At 35.5% G+C, this 14536-nt stretch overlaps 1 protein-coding gene across 4 annotated transcripts in view; it reads right to left on the reverse strand.

The window, feature by feature from the left end:
• NFATC1 (nuclear factor of activated T cells 1) overlaps positions 1-14536 on the reverse strand; it is a 217662-nt gene that overhangs the window by 60894 nt on the left and 142232 nt on the right. For all 4 annotated transcript variants that reach the window (XM_007487818.3, XM_007487820.3, XM_056823543.1 and 1 more), the window contains exons 7-8: positions 13958-14013; positions 7831-7963 (exon numbers count right to left, since the gene is read on the reverse strand). In XM_007487818.3, coding sequence (XP_007487880.1) covers positions 7831-7963; positions 13958-14013 — 189 coding nt within the window. The remainder of the gene's footprint in view (positions 1-7830; positions 7964-13957; positions 14014-14536) is intronic.

Below are 14536 nucleotides of genomic sequence, written 5' to 3' on the forward strand. Positions count from 1 at the left end.
GGGGTCACTGGATAGTCTGTGGTTACCCTCAGTCTCCTTGCTATTATATCCCTCTCTGCCCATTCTATTTACCACCCAGTAGCCCACATGCCACTCCCTCTGCAGGGAAACAGACTCATTGTTGCTCATCATTCCCAAACAAGGATCTCAGCTTTATATTCTCTCACAAGCTTAGAACAATTTTCATTCAGTTCATAGTTTGCCTCTCTACTCTTATTCCCTATAAAATAGCATGCTCTGCATATAAATCCTATCCCTACATTTTGGAAGTCAATGTTAAATGAGGCACTTGAATATTTCCTTTATTGGTTTTTCCTGTTATCATACTGATGTCTCTATACCCTTTTCTTGAACTGAACTCTTCTAAAAGACCCAGAAACCTTCCCAGCATCCAATCAGGATTCACATCAACCAAACCACTTGACAGCAAATTCAGCATACATAGACCAAGCAGAAACCACAGACCTTTGAAACAAAATGAACCTAGGAAACCCAAAATCTAAGACTAAATAGTTTTCAGGAAAATGTGAAAGATAAAATTCTATAAAGAATAAAAAAATATAGGGATGGGGGTCCTTAGCCTACTATTCTAAAAAGGACACCTTGAAAATGAAAATTTGTAATGTCCACTCTTCTACTTTTGACTAGTAACTGTAGTCATTATATGTTGACTCCTTGTTTGTACATTATTCTGAATGATCTCAAAGACTATGTCTCTCTTTATTTCTTTATCCATCTACCAAAATTGAAAAAAATTATAACAACCCTCATGGAATTTAACAATGGTTCTATTCTGCTCTAGAAGAAAACTTGAATTTATTAAATTATTTCTTCCAAATACTACATGATAGCCTACAAGTATGAAAGAGTCAATATATCTCGAGATATGATCAATATGTGTATTTCACTAGACATAAGTTCATGTCTAATACTTAGAAAGGTAAAGATGGAAAAACAGAATCCATTACTTTATAGATGGAATGCCTAAAAGTCTATAACAAAAATAACATAAAGCAGAACACCCAACCATCACTTCAAAATCATGGATGGTACAATTTCTTAGGTTAGCTTAACAAAGAATTAATTTGGATAGGCATGATTGTTTTGATTTGTGATCAGTGTCATGAATTGGCCAAAAATATCATCTCTGCAGTAGATGAACAAAGTCTAAGAGTTTCATTTTCAATAGCCCAGATGTTTAATGTAAAGGCTCTATGTCTTCTTCCTGAAAGATGCCCCTTCATATGCCAGTGCCCACATAAGCCATAAAAAGGCAGGTGCAATTGAGGTCTACACATTTGTTTTGGACATTTGCTATACCAAGGATTCAGCCCTGTCAGGTATTCAAATATGCTACATTGGACTATTTTCTTCCCATCAGATATGATCAGAGCGCTGGCCACAACAGGAAAGACAAAATGAACACCACAAAAAGTATAGAATTGAATTTACTTTTAGAGATACATCTCAGGAAAAATTCAGTAACCAGAATAAACAACTCCCAGCTATGTCTCTAATTAGTGGTGGGACTTTGGGCAACTCAGTTAACCTCTTAGACTCAAGATCTGGTCTACTTGAATTGTAGATATACAATAATATTCATTGAGATCCTTTAAGCAGATGAATATACTGAATCTGTCTGCTTGAATTGATTTAAATTAGGTTAATCCTCTACTATATTTTAGGGGCTTACTGAGCCAATAATTTGGACACTCCCTATAGACACAAAAATATCAAGGAAAGCATCTCAGTGTTAATGGTTGGCAGAATGGGGGATAGACTAAAAGGGAGCACAAGAAAGCATCTTTTCTTTAGGGTGTTCTAAAAGACATTGTGTTCCTGTGTCTATAACAAAAGAATATAATATCCCAATTCAAACAAATGCTTTGATACTTTTTTTTTTCATTTTAATAGGAAACAGGACTCATGCACAGTCATGGCTGATTGAGTTACAGTACTAAATGTCAAAGGCAAAGATGCAACCATGGAGCCGCCAAAAAACAGTTATAAAAGTACATGGCACAAAAGTGAGACATTTCAATTCAAGGAAAGATGTTTCAACCTGGAAAAGAAACATCCCCAAAGTTAGCCAGTTCTCCATGTACTGATTCCATTGGTCTAAAAGGGAATGCTTCATTATATTCAATTACCCAAGAACTGAACAGCAGGGTGGAAGATGGTTCAGAGAGGGAAAGAGGAAAGTTGGAGCCATCAGGAGAGTCCCTGGAGGCATAACCTCTAGCTAGTGAGTATTGAGACTCAGAGGTAAGAGAAGCAACATCATCAAAGCATTTCTAGTTGGATAAAATTATTTCTATTTCTTTGACACAAAAGCTAAGTAAATAAACATTTAAAGTCAGCATTAAGCTTTTGGAGTGCTTTAATGATTTTAACTATCTTGGATTTAAGATGTCCATGAAAAGGGGCTTTTGGGGGGGGAGTTCGGGGGAAAGCAACTACCAAAAAGTAAAATGGAAAAGATGAAACCTAAAGACACTGTAAAAGATTCAGAAGGTACAAGCAGAATAATGTGTGCTTAGAGCTCCATGTGCTGTACTCATTCAGTGTGCTGTTTCACAATTCCCTCTACAAGCTTCAATTGTTTCTTTTGACAGTTTCTTTTTGACATTTTCAACTGTCTAAATCTACCCCAGAACTTTTGCATTGATGGTTACTAGTTTTCACTAAAAGCTAGGTCACTGCTTATTGCACATAGACAAAGAATTGTAAAGGTAAATCTTCCTTCTAGATTTCTTTAATTTGCAAGCTGTTAGATGCTGGACTCTTCAAAAGGTCAAGATCTGATCACAAGTCGTATAGAATGAGGTGAAAACTTCAAAAGATTAGGAAGTAATGTAATCCTTATAACTATACTTATTTACAAATCCAGATGTGCAAGCCTGCTATTTATTCATTCATTCCATAAGCACTTATTAGGCATCTACCATATACTAGATTCTAAGTATATAACTTTAAAATATGAATTATTCCCTCATCATGAGGAACTTGCATTCTATAGGAAGGGGGGAAGGCAGAGCTCTTTACTTGAAAATATTGATTTTCTCATCTATGCAATTATCAGTTATAGAACCCCTAAGGCTTTTAGGAATCATGGGATTAAGAAACCCAACAAGTTCTTACAAATCTTGTAGTCCAACTTCTTCATTTTACAGATGAGGAAACAGGCCCAAAAGATGAAGTGATTAGCACTCAGTCAGATAAAAATCAAAGTTACTCAAACTCAGGTCTTCTAGGATTCCAAATCTACTCTTTTTCCATTCTATCCTTCAACCTTCACTATCTGACCATAGTAGGATCCCTTTTCTGGACAGAGAGATTTTAGTTTCTCTCTAGCACATCTTAGGAGAGGTGAAGGAAAGGAAGAGCATTGTGGGATAAGAGGGAAGTCACCATTGCCATTTCATTTTTCCTGACATGGTACCTTTCCTGGTATCATCTTTATTTAGGTGTCAAAATTTGCCATCAGAGAAAGGCCAGGAATTCCATCCCTTGAAACTGCCTCATTTCAGATAAATTTGGTTGCTCATTGGTTTAACTATCATGACAATTGATGTTTATCTTGGACAAAATAGAAATAGCAGGATGAGCAAATTCCTTTCTAAACTGCAGATTTAAAAGTGAATATATTGTAATAAACTGGTCACTGACCAAGCAGAATAGTGAATCTACCTTCTTTCAGCCTTTTAGGATGAATGGAGCTCATCATTTTTATATCTTTTACTTTCAGAGCTCCTAAAGCCTTTTAGGCTTTTATAACAAAATAGGTAGATCTTTTTTCAATGTGACTTGTCCATTCAAGGGTCTACTTTTCCTACTCATTAATGCCTAACAAAGAAAATCTGATATGATTCTCCAAATCCTTCTGGTTGAATTTTTGAGTTCATTAATTACTTGGTACTCAAAAGAACAGTGTTGATGTGGACAGAGCCCAAGAATGATCTCACAAGATTTCCAGCTCAAAACCTGGTCTAGTTATTTTATCCAAACCCAAACCCAAACTATTTGACTCCTCTCAGACCTAATCAAAGATTAGAGTTCTTTTATATTTGTAATTCTAAATTTCAGAAGCATTAAAATAATTTCTCAGAACTGTTAATGTTTCTGGAAGTCTTTGTTTGTGACATCTATCAGTACTTCTATTAATCATCTAATTAAAACTAAGTGGCAAGGAAAATTTCCTTTCAAGGAATATTTTAGTATTCTTTTTTTTTAAACCCTTACCTTCCGTCTTGGAGTCAATACTGTGTATTGGCTCCAAGGCAGAAGAGTGGTAAGGGCTAGGCAATGGGGGTCAAGTGACTTGCACACAGCTGGGAAGTGGCTGAAGCCAGATTTGAACCTAGGACCTCCCGTCTCTAGGACTGGTTCTCAATCCATTGTGCTACCCAGCTGCCCCCATATTTTAGTATTCTTAAGCAAAACTAAAAGTGAAAAGTTTAAAAAATTCTCTCAAATTACACACATTATCTCTGCAGGCAAAAGTCTTATGTCATCACACCTAATTTTTTTCTATCTTGTACTGTGATTATTATCTCTGAGAAACTAAATGCAAAAAATAAATTTTTTCAATCAGAAATGCAGATACTCTTCAAGAAGTGGTACATTCAATATGCAACTGTGCCCAAGTTAGATGTTTACCAGCCTCTAGTGAAAGAATCCATGTGGCTTTAAAAGCCAGTCCACCCAATAATCCACCAACAAAAGCCAAAAGTCAGGCCATAAGTAAGTCCAACAGGATACTGCATCTCTGTTTGGTTGTTTTCCTTCAACCTGACCAATATAATATTTTAATGTAGAAAGTGAGTTGCTGGTACAAGACATGGTGGGGTAAAAATGAGGTGTGGCAGCTAAATGTCATCGTGGGTAAATTGCTGATTATGTTTATCTACTGCCAGGCAGTAAGAAGATAATTTTAGAGCTGAAACAGGAAGTGGAGGAGGCTGATGACAGAGATGTGAGCCCTACTCACCATTTTCATAAGCAAACAAAACACTTTCCATACTTTCATTCCACGATATTGTGAAACTCTAAGAAGGTTGTATTTAATCAAGGGCAGTGAAAGTCCCCATCTGGGTAGTGTAAAGGTTTTAGCATTATAAAACTCTTAATGTATTAATGGCATAAACTGGTCAGTGACATTGAGTGAGTAGCCTTTAAGAAATGGAGTCCTTTCTTTTTTCAACATTCTTCATTAAACAGAATTGGTGAAGGCTGAGATATAACAAATAGAGAATAGATCTGCTTTTAACCAACTTATTCTCTTGGCCTAGTTTTGGTCTAGTTATACTGTCTCAGGCTAGCAATACAGGAAGAAGGAAGGAAGGAAGGAAGGAAGGAAGGAAGGAAGGAAGGAAGGAAGGAAGGAAGGAAGGAAGGAAGGAAGGAAGGAAGGAAGGAAGGAAGGGAGGGAGGGAGGAAGGAAGGAAGGAAGGAAGGAAGCATGGAATGTAATAAAATGATCCCTCGTTAAGCCTTTCTTTAAACAAAAACCTCAAAGGATTCTGATCTACTCAGATTATCTAAATTTTGCATGCCTCTCTATGTAAGTTACTTAATCAATAGAGAATTTGGGGATTATATTTTAAATACATTTTAACTCCACATTTTATGGTGTTTAGGATTGATTTACTAAACCCAATTCATCAAGTGCACTTAACAAATACAATAAAAATTAGCAAGCTATCCTTGAGCTCTTGTCATGAACAAATATTTATGTTTAGGGTTAAATATGAAACATATAAATAAACTGAGGTAGGCAAACCTAGCAAAAATTTGGAAGGGAAAATGTTGACCTCCCTATCTACAATTTTCCAAAAAAAAAACAAGAGAAAACTGAGTAGACCCTAGGAGCAGGATGATAATTGTTTCAGACTTAACATTATAGCCTAAGCTGAACCAATTTGAAAGACTTTAATACATATTTGGGTATCTCTTGAGATCCGAATTCTCAATTCAAAGTCCAGTTTCACTGAGAGTGATATGGTGGTGGCTGGAGTTCTGAAACTAATTGGTCCAAGACTTCCACTTTCATTAGAACTAATAATAAAACTCTTTGGTCACTCCAGCACAAAAAAAGGTTAAGGAAGTCATTCCATTTTTTCTGTATTACATCCAGTGACACAATTTTAAATTCTAAAGGGTTCAAGGCATCCTACTGTAATCTAAGGCCACCACAATGCACTCCCAAGATGGAAGTATAAAAATAAATATGGTTTCCATTCTAGTTCCATTTTTCAAATGTTTTATAAGGCCTCAGTTTTATCTTTCAATCTTTCATTTTGTGTCTAACACACTTGATGTTTGATAAGGACAAATTCACTAAAGCTGTTGAAAAACAGAGCACTTTCATTTACATAGATATGCTGTACCTTACTCTGAGAATGTCTAACTCATTTGTAAATTATGAGTGAACACCCCATCACATAAATCCTAAAGGGACTATAATACATGGGAACAAATTAAACCATGGAAATCTTTTAAATGTCAACATGATGACAGTCACATGCATCCTTTCTTCTATTTGCAAAACACTATCCTGGCAATATTTCTGCAGTGAAAGCACATCAATCTAATCATAGAAGATTTCGCTGATGTTTGTCTGATATAACACTTAGCCCTAACTGTTCAATCAACATAGCGATGTTAGGGCTTTCTTCTTAGTTAGACCATTTTAAGTACCATTTAACATTCAAAACACAAAGAAACCATTGCAGTATTCTTGAGATTTCCCTAAGAGATCTGACTGCTTTTACAATGAGTTTTAGGGTGCCTTTCTTTTTCAAATAATAACAGTCAAAATTTTCAGAACATAAAGATACAAAAAGTTGAGGATTTTAAATAATTGGGTCTATACAAGTATAAATTGCCCTTGTGAAATACAGGATCTTGACTCATTCAATTAAATATAAAACTAGAAATTTTGACCCCACTGGATGGATGCCAAGCTTACCACAATCAACATGATTCATTTCTGCTGATGGGAGCCCTAGTACAAGTGGTCACAAATAGGTACAGGTTTGGGAATATACATTTTTGTGATTTCCCTTTCTTTGCCACTTCCTGGGTTATTAAGAGTCAAAGAAATTGGTATGTTCTTAAAATACATACCCTGAAAAGTTCAAAAGGTTAATGGCTATTATGGAATTCCAGAAAGGCTATCTACAATCTTTTAAAGCAGGCAATCAACAATGAAAGGCATATTTTGATTACACAATAAGTTCTCCCATATGAAAATCTGCTCATTACAATGACATTAAATACCCAATAACTGGGTCTGAGATGGAATATTAGCATGAGCATAAAATCACCATTGAAGTAAAGTGACCAAATAAGGTATTGGCCTTCAGACATTGTAGCAAGTGTTTATTTCTAAAGGCATCTACAAAGGGATTATAAGTATTTTCTTTTCCACCTTAAAGAGCTATACAATTTCATATACACAGCAGCATTACAACTGGAGAAGGGCACAGAAAATCCGTGCTGAGCAGGGAGTAGAGTGGAGATGGCTGCTGTGTATTTTGTAGGCCACCAGCAGAGAGAAAGAGATCAGCAATCTTCCCTTCAGGTAACACCCAACAATTTTTTTAAAGGGAAAATACATTTTCCTTTGCATTTCAGAGGAAATTGAAGAGGCAGCCTTACTAAGGGGTATGAAACAGTTTTGTTTTGTTTTTTTTTACTCCTCAGTGCAGCACAGGTTATATTGTATTGTACCAACTTCATGAAGTGTTCCAATTTTTTTCTACATCTTTTAGAAAAAACATCCAAATCTTTCATTTCCAGTGCTTAATGTTAGAAATATATTGTTACCATTTGCAGGAAGGTAGGTGAAATGTTGGTACTGGCTTCTCTTTCTCTTTCCATTGCAGACGTAGAAATTAACCTGAACAGGACTGGTAATTCTCTGATTGCGAAAAGGTGGTATTTCAACCACCAGTGAATTCTGAAATGAGAATGATACACAAGGAAAGGCACCAATCAGCATCTTACCAAAAGAAAAGTACAACATAATATTTACATGTGATCCTTCCAAATTCCTGATCCCTTGGCATATCATTTTAAAAGAATAAAACCAGCCTAATTACCCATGTTAATGAAGGGAGGTAGAGAGGAAGCAAAATTAGAGTGATAGAATAGTGTAAATCTTGGAGTCAGGAAAGCATGGGTTCAAGTCTTGCCCTCAACTTATACTGTCTATGTGATCATAGACAAGTTCATTTACTATCTCAGTGTTCCCAAGCAACTTTCTAAGATAATAAATGTCAAAGGAGTTTCTGACCTGAATGGGTAGAGTAAATTTATATACCAGGGAATTTCTCACATTGAAATCAAAGTTCTGTACCAACTGTGGGGAGGGGAAGTTTGAGGAATTAAGCACCTTTTATGTGTCAAACACTGTGCCAAGGCTTTACTTATTATATGTATCACTAACTACCAAAAATGGTAGATAATCTATCTTTCAATTCTTATCATTTCTTTCTTCACCATATCAACATCTAGTTAGTTCATCTAACTATGTTTTGCTCATTGAAACTTAGTTTGTATTACTCTAGGAGTAAGGTGAGGAGGTCATTTTAGGATGAATGATGAGAAGGCAAAAGATCAAACCATACAGAAGAAATTAACCTGGAATTAATAATTTGCTGGATTTTAGAGCCCACACAGAAAATCAATATTAACTGTATGCTCCAGTCTCTAGACAAATCATGGCACCAAGTATATTAAGCATTTATTATGTAGTAGACACTGTGTTAAGCACTCAGGTTGTTTTTTTTTAAACAGCAAACAAAACCACAATAACAAAATAAAACCTCCACAACCATGGAAAGATCTGACACCCATTAAGATTCTCTAACTTTTACTTAGCCAGTCACATGTCTTATGAGGACCTAGGATTTTCTTACTTACTCTATCATAAAGTCTACACCAATGTGAACAAGAAGAAAAAAAGCAACACATAAGCAATAGTGGTATTTTTCTAGTGGAAAGTATTGGGCAGTAACATTGTAAAGTACTTTTCCATGGACTAACAAAATCCAAGGGAATGATCAACCAGGGGCTTTTTTTCCCTTCTGAAAGATTGCTGATGGTACTGGACTGTCCATCTGTAATGTTCAAGTTAACATTGATCAATAAGAAAAATAGTCCAACATATCCAAGCCTCCTTTGACTGGACTTGCCTAGGAAGGCTCAGTATGGGGGTGACTAAATTCATATTAATTAAGAAACTCTCCCATACTTAAGCCATCAGCAATCAAGATAAATGAGATACCATTCTCAAATATGGAGTTTATTGTTTTAGAAAAACAAAACAAAACACACTGTATATTCTTCCCTCAAAAAAAACCCAAAACAAATGAGGTTCAGAGATTTCAGAGAAAGGCTCCTAAACTATTATGTGGAAGGTAGCTGATTACAAATAAGTTATCTTTTTAGGCAAATCTACTTCATTTTTTTACAGATACCATGGTAAAGGCATGACTTTGCCTACTGATATGGTACAGTAGAAAAATTAATGCCCTGAGCATTAGGAGAGCAGGGGTTTTTTCTTAGTCCCAGTTCTACCCTCTGCTTTTTAATAAATCATTTTAATCCCTGTGAACCTCAGTGAGTCACCATATAAATCCAAGTATTCTGGATCTAACTTCAGAATTTTTTCCACTTTACTTTTTTTATTTGTATGAGATAAATTGTCTCCTAATACTAATAATAATACTTTGCATTTATATATTGCACTTCAGCATGTGTAATGTGCAGTATATGTACTATCTTATTTCATCTTCACTACAACTCTAAAAAGTAGGTTTTATCATTAACCCCATGAAGAAATTGAGACTAAAAATGGTTAATTGAGTAACCTAGGACCCCAAAGACCTGAACTCAGGTGTTTCTGATATTAAGTCAAGTATATATTCCATCCAGTTACCTCTCTAAAGAGATTTTGATGTTTTATCATATGATTAATTTTTAATAAGAAAGTGGAAGGGAAAGTGTGAGAAAAGCACTTTGACTCTCTTCTTTTGTTAAATAGTTTGGGTTTAAGGGAAGTCTTTAATACACACCTTGAATACTTTGCTGCTCTCAATAAAGATAAGATGGGAAGTACTGGTCATATGGTACAGAGGATATATACTTTAAGAAATATATAAATATCATAGGATGTCAGACTTGGACAGACCCCCTTTCCTTTGAAAATGAAGAATCAAATGGTCAAAACCACTTCCTAAAGTTCATACAATAAGTGGCAGCATGAGGATCTTAACCTAGGACAATTTGTATCTAATATTGTGCTTTTTCTACTACATGATAATATGTGGTACCAAATTCGAGTAACAGAAACTATATTTCCTTCCTATACATTCCTACTATCTTCAGACTTCCTCATTGATGAGACTCAGGGAGATTGAGTGGCTTTGCCCATGGTCACAGCTAACAAAGATCAAGACGCAAAATTTCTACCATTCAGGTCTTCCTGGGTGAAGTCCAATACTTCTAGCAGACATTTGGATAGTGAAGTAGAGAAAACTGTGAGCCTGGAGTCAGGAATCCTTATTTAAGTACTCACTAGCTAAGCAACTACTTACTATTAGGCAAACTTTCTACCTTAGTTTATTCCTCTGTAAAGTATGGATAATAATAACAGCACCTACCCCCCAGCATGGTTGTAAGGATTAAAAGAGTTAACATATATGAAGAACCTTGCAAACCTTAAACTGCTATGCAAATATTAGTTACTATTATCCATAACATTGCATTCATTCTTGAACATATGAGAGGGAAAATGAAGTTAAGGTGAAAGAAAATGTAATAAAAAGAAAATTTGCAGTCATAGGACAGTGAAAGGATCTTCAGAAGCAATGAATATATAGATTCACCTTGGCTTAAAAAAATGACATATATGAAAATCACAATGTACAAAATACTTAAATTAGGAAAAGAAAGTTATGATTATTTGTATCACAAGATGTTTCATTGAACTGCATGTATCCAAAAAGCAAACACTTAACGGTGAACATAAAAGAAACAGAGATGTTGGACAACAAGTTGGTGAAATAGAGAGATGGAGTGTCTTTCTGCATCTCAACTGAGGGATGATCATGAAGAAAACTCATAATGAAGTTTCAGACTTCCTCACTGTCACTCATAAGCAAGTGAAGTACAGTACTCCCAATGGAAGAGAAGATGGCCAACTCCCACTGCCTTCTACATTCCAACATCACATTCACAAAGAGCTAAAGAACTATTTGGAATGAGAGTCTGATTCTTTATGTTTATGGCTTACTTTACTTACTACCAAATTCTCTTAGTATGTGCAAGGGCAGCAGCGCAAGATCACTGACCTTCCAGGAGTTACTTATCCTTTGAATGGATATTACTTTTGAGATTCCTTAATGTCATCTGCCCTTGGAGATTCCCTAATTATGATCCCCAAAATCTCTCTGAGGATACCCAGGAAATTACCATTTATCCCACTCAGCCCAAGGCCAGATAGAACTCAATACAAATGATTCAGAACTGGATTTTGGATAAATATCAGTTCCATATTTACTCTTTTAGTGGCTTGTCTATTATTCTGAGGAATAACCTGAAGGGCAGCTGGGTTGCTCAATGGATAGAGAGCAGGCCTGGAGATGGGAGGTTCTGGATTTCAAATTTGGCCTCAGACATTTCCTAGTCATATGACCCTTGGAAAACCACTTAACTCCAATTGCCTAGCCCTTACTGCTCTTCTGTCTTGGCACCAATACTTAGCATCGATTCAAAGACAGAAGGCAAGAGTTTAAAAAAAAAAAGAAGCTGACAACTACAGTAATTATATAAGAAGGCTGGCAAAGAGATGGGAAAGTAAGCTTACATCATTTGCATGAATGAAGTCAGAGAATAGTCCTGATATTTTTAAGATCATGGATTAATAGTTTTATAGCTAAAAGAGATCTTAAAGGACATATAAGCCTCTCCCTTAATTTTACTCATAAACAGAATCCCAGAGAACTTAAGGGACTTGTCCAAGATCAAAAAGAAGGACTGGGATTTGAACCTATCTACTCTGACTCTGAGTCCTACCCTATCTTTATTAGAGTTATGAAGGGAACTGCATTTAAGCCTAAGGAAGCATTGAAAAATTACATTATGGCCATGGTATTTCCTCAGAAAAAGTGAAGCAAAGTTTGAAGAAATAATGAGTTTTGTCACTTTCTGGTAGTTGATATATTTCTGAGAAAAGTTTATATTAGTTTTAGAGAAATACAGGATCAGTAAGAAGGTTAAGTAGCAAGACTATTATGCACTAATTTTGATATGAGAAATGAAAGTGAGAAAGTAAATCAGAATTGCTAATTAGTGAAGAAAAACTTATCAACCACCTACACTTTAAATCACCTTGGTCTCTCCAAGGGAGGAAGAGAAAGAACCAACATATATTACAGATCCCCCAAAATAAATCATTAATCTCTAGAGGCTATCAGTTGATTTTTTTAAAAGCATTTTTAAGCACTAAGTGTCCAAAATCATGCTGGCTGCTATGAGGGATACAAAATAAAGCTGAAATACAATTATGTAGGTAGATAGTTATTTGTAAAGCTAGAAGAGAAACTTAATAATGATGATGATAATAATAATAGTGGGGTAGCTAGGTGGCTCAGGGTATAGAATGCCCAGCCAATAGACTGTAGGTCCTGGGTTCAAATATGGCCTCAGATACTTTCTAGCTGTGTAACTCTGGGCAAGTCATTGCCTAGCCCTTCCTGCTCTTCTGCCTTAGAACTGATATTCAGTATCAATTGTAAGATGGAAGGTAAGGGTTAAAAATAATAATAAAAGCCAAATGAAAACATATTGCTAATTTATGCCTCCCTTTTTACTGCATTTATCAAGAAAATATCACATATTTATAGGTAAATGCAATGAGTAAATTTGTCAAGTAAGACTATATTTGAAGCGGTATCTATTTTATATTTAAAACAAAAGTGACTAATTAAAAGTTGTATACCTTATAGTAGATGGTTAAGAATAAGTCATTCCCCAAGGGAGTTACTGAAATATTGTTCTAAGAACATACTTGTCTACAGGATGGGGGGGGGGTGCCCCACTGAAGAGCAAATCAATTTTGAAAGTCTCAAATCAAGTATTATTTCCCAGGGGACATGGGAAGGGCAGCAGCACTCATATTGGGGAATCCCCCATGCCTTATGATATCTCTTTGGCTGAAATTGAAATAACTGTAGCAGAGAAAGCAGAAAAGTATACATATGCTCATGTGCAATGGATAATGTGTCAAGAGTAATGTGTCAAGTAAAAGGTAATGTGTCAAGAGCTGTAGGTTTTGAAATTAAAAAAAATATATGTTCTCTGTAACTGTCCAGTCATTTCAGTCACATCTGAATCTCTGCAACCCCATTTGGGGTTTTCTATGCAAAGATTCTAGAATGGTCTGTTCTTTCCTTCTCCAGCTCATTTTACAGATGAGGAAACTGAGACCAAAAAACTGAAGTGATTTGCCTAGTATCACAGAGCTAGTTAAGTGTTTCAAACCATATTTGAACTCAGGTCTTCATGACTGCAATTCTGACAGTCTATCCAATGTGTCACCTAACTGCCTGCTATGTTTTCTAGTAATAGCCATTTTGTGCCCAAACCATTTAAAAAGCATTTCTAGGAGGACAGATTCATGTCTCCTGGTCCATTTGGCTGCTATTACTATCATTCTTCACATTATTTAGGTTCATTTTAGCATTTGTTTCATGGAGTGTTTTACAATCATTTTTATGGCTTGTTCATGCCGTATCTATTATTTTTATTAGTTATTCTTTTTTTTTTTTACTAAAGAAATGATGCATCAAAGCTAAGGAAACAAATTCTGTTCTAGCTAGATGCTTTAGAAACACGTTACATAGAGAATTTACTTTTTAAAGTGGCAGCACATTTAAGCAATACTTACTGGTTTGCACATTTCTTTGTCAGTTTTTGCTTCCATTTCCCACACATGATGACCATCTAAAAGGAAAAGACAGAAATAAATCTATTCTTTTATGCATAAATGCTTTTTGACCTCCCACTCTATCCTTCCCCATTTTCTTCTCCCACCCTTAGACCTATATAAATGACAACTAGTATTATGATAACTAGTATTATCATTATGCAGGTAAAATGAAGACTCTGTGGGAGGAGAAAATAACTGTCTTGAGGCACCAAAACTTTTCCTGATTCCCAGATGACATCTTTCTAGATCAAACAATAAGCATTAATAAAGGTCTATTGTATACAAAGTACTGTGTTGGAAACAATTTATATAAAATATGCAATTTAAATAAGGCACAGTTCCTGCCTACATGGAGCTTACAGTCTGATATCAATAACTATAATACATAATATTCCATGACACATACATAATACATTATCAATTTCCATGAAGTGGGTACCTGAAATGTGGACACTAGGCTTCAAGAGAGAAACCAGGTTCTTACATATTATAAGTCAACTTAACCAAGGAATATTTTCCATGCTGGAGAGTCCCAGA

The sequence above is a fragment of the Monodelphis domestica genome, chromosome 3 (genome assembly GCF_027887165.1).
Source record: "Monodelphis domestica isolate mMonDom1 chromosome 3, mMonDom1.pri, whole genome shotgun sequence".
NCBI lineage: Eukaryota > Metazoa > Chordata > Mammalia > Didelphimorphia > Didelphidae > Monodelphis > Monodelphis domestica.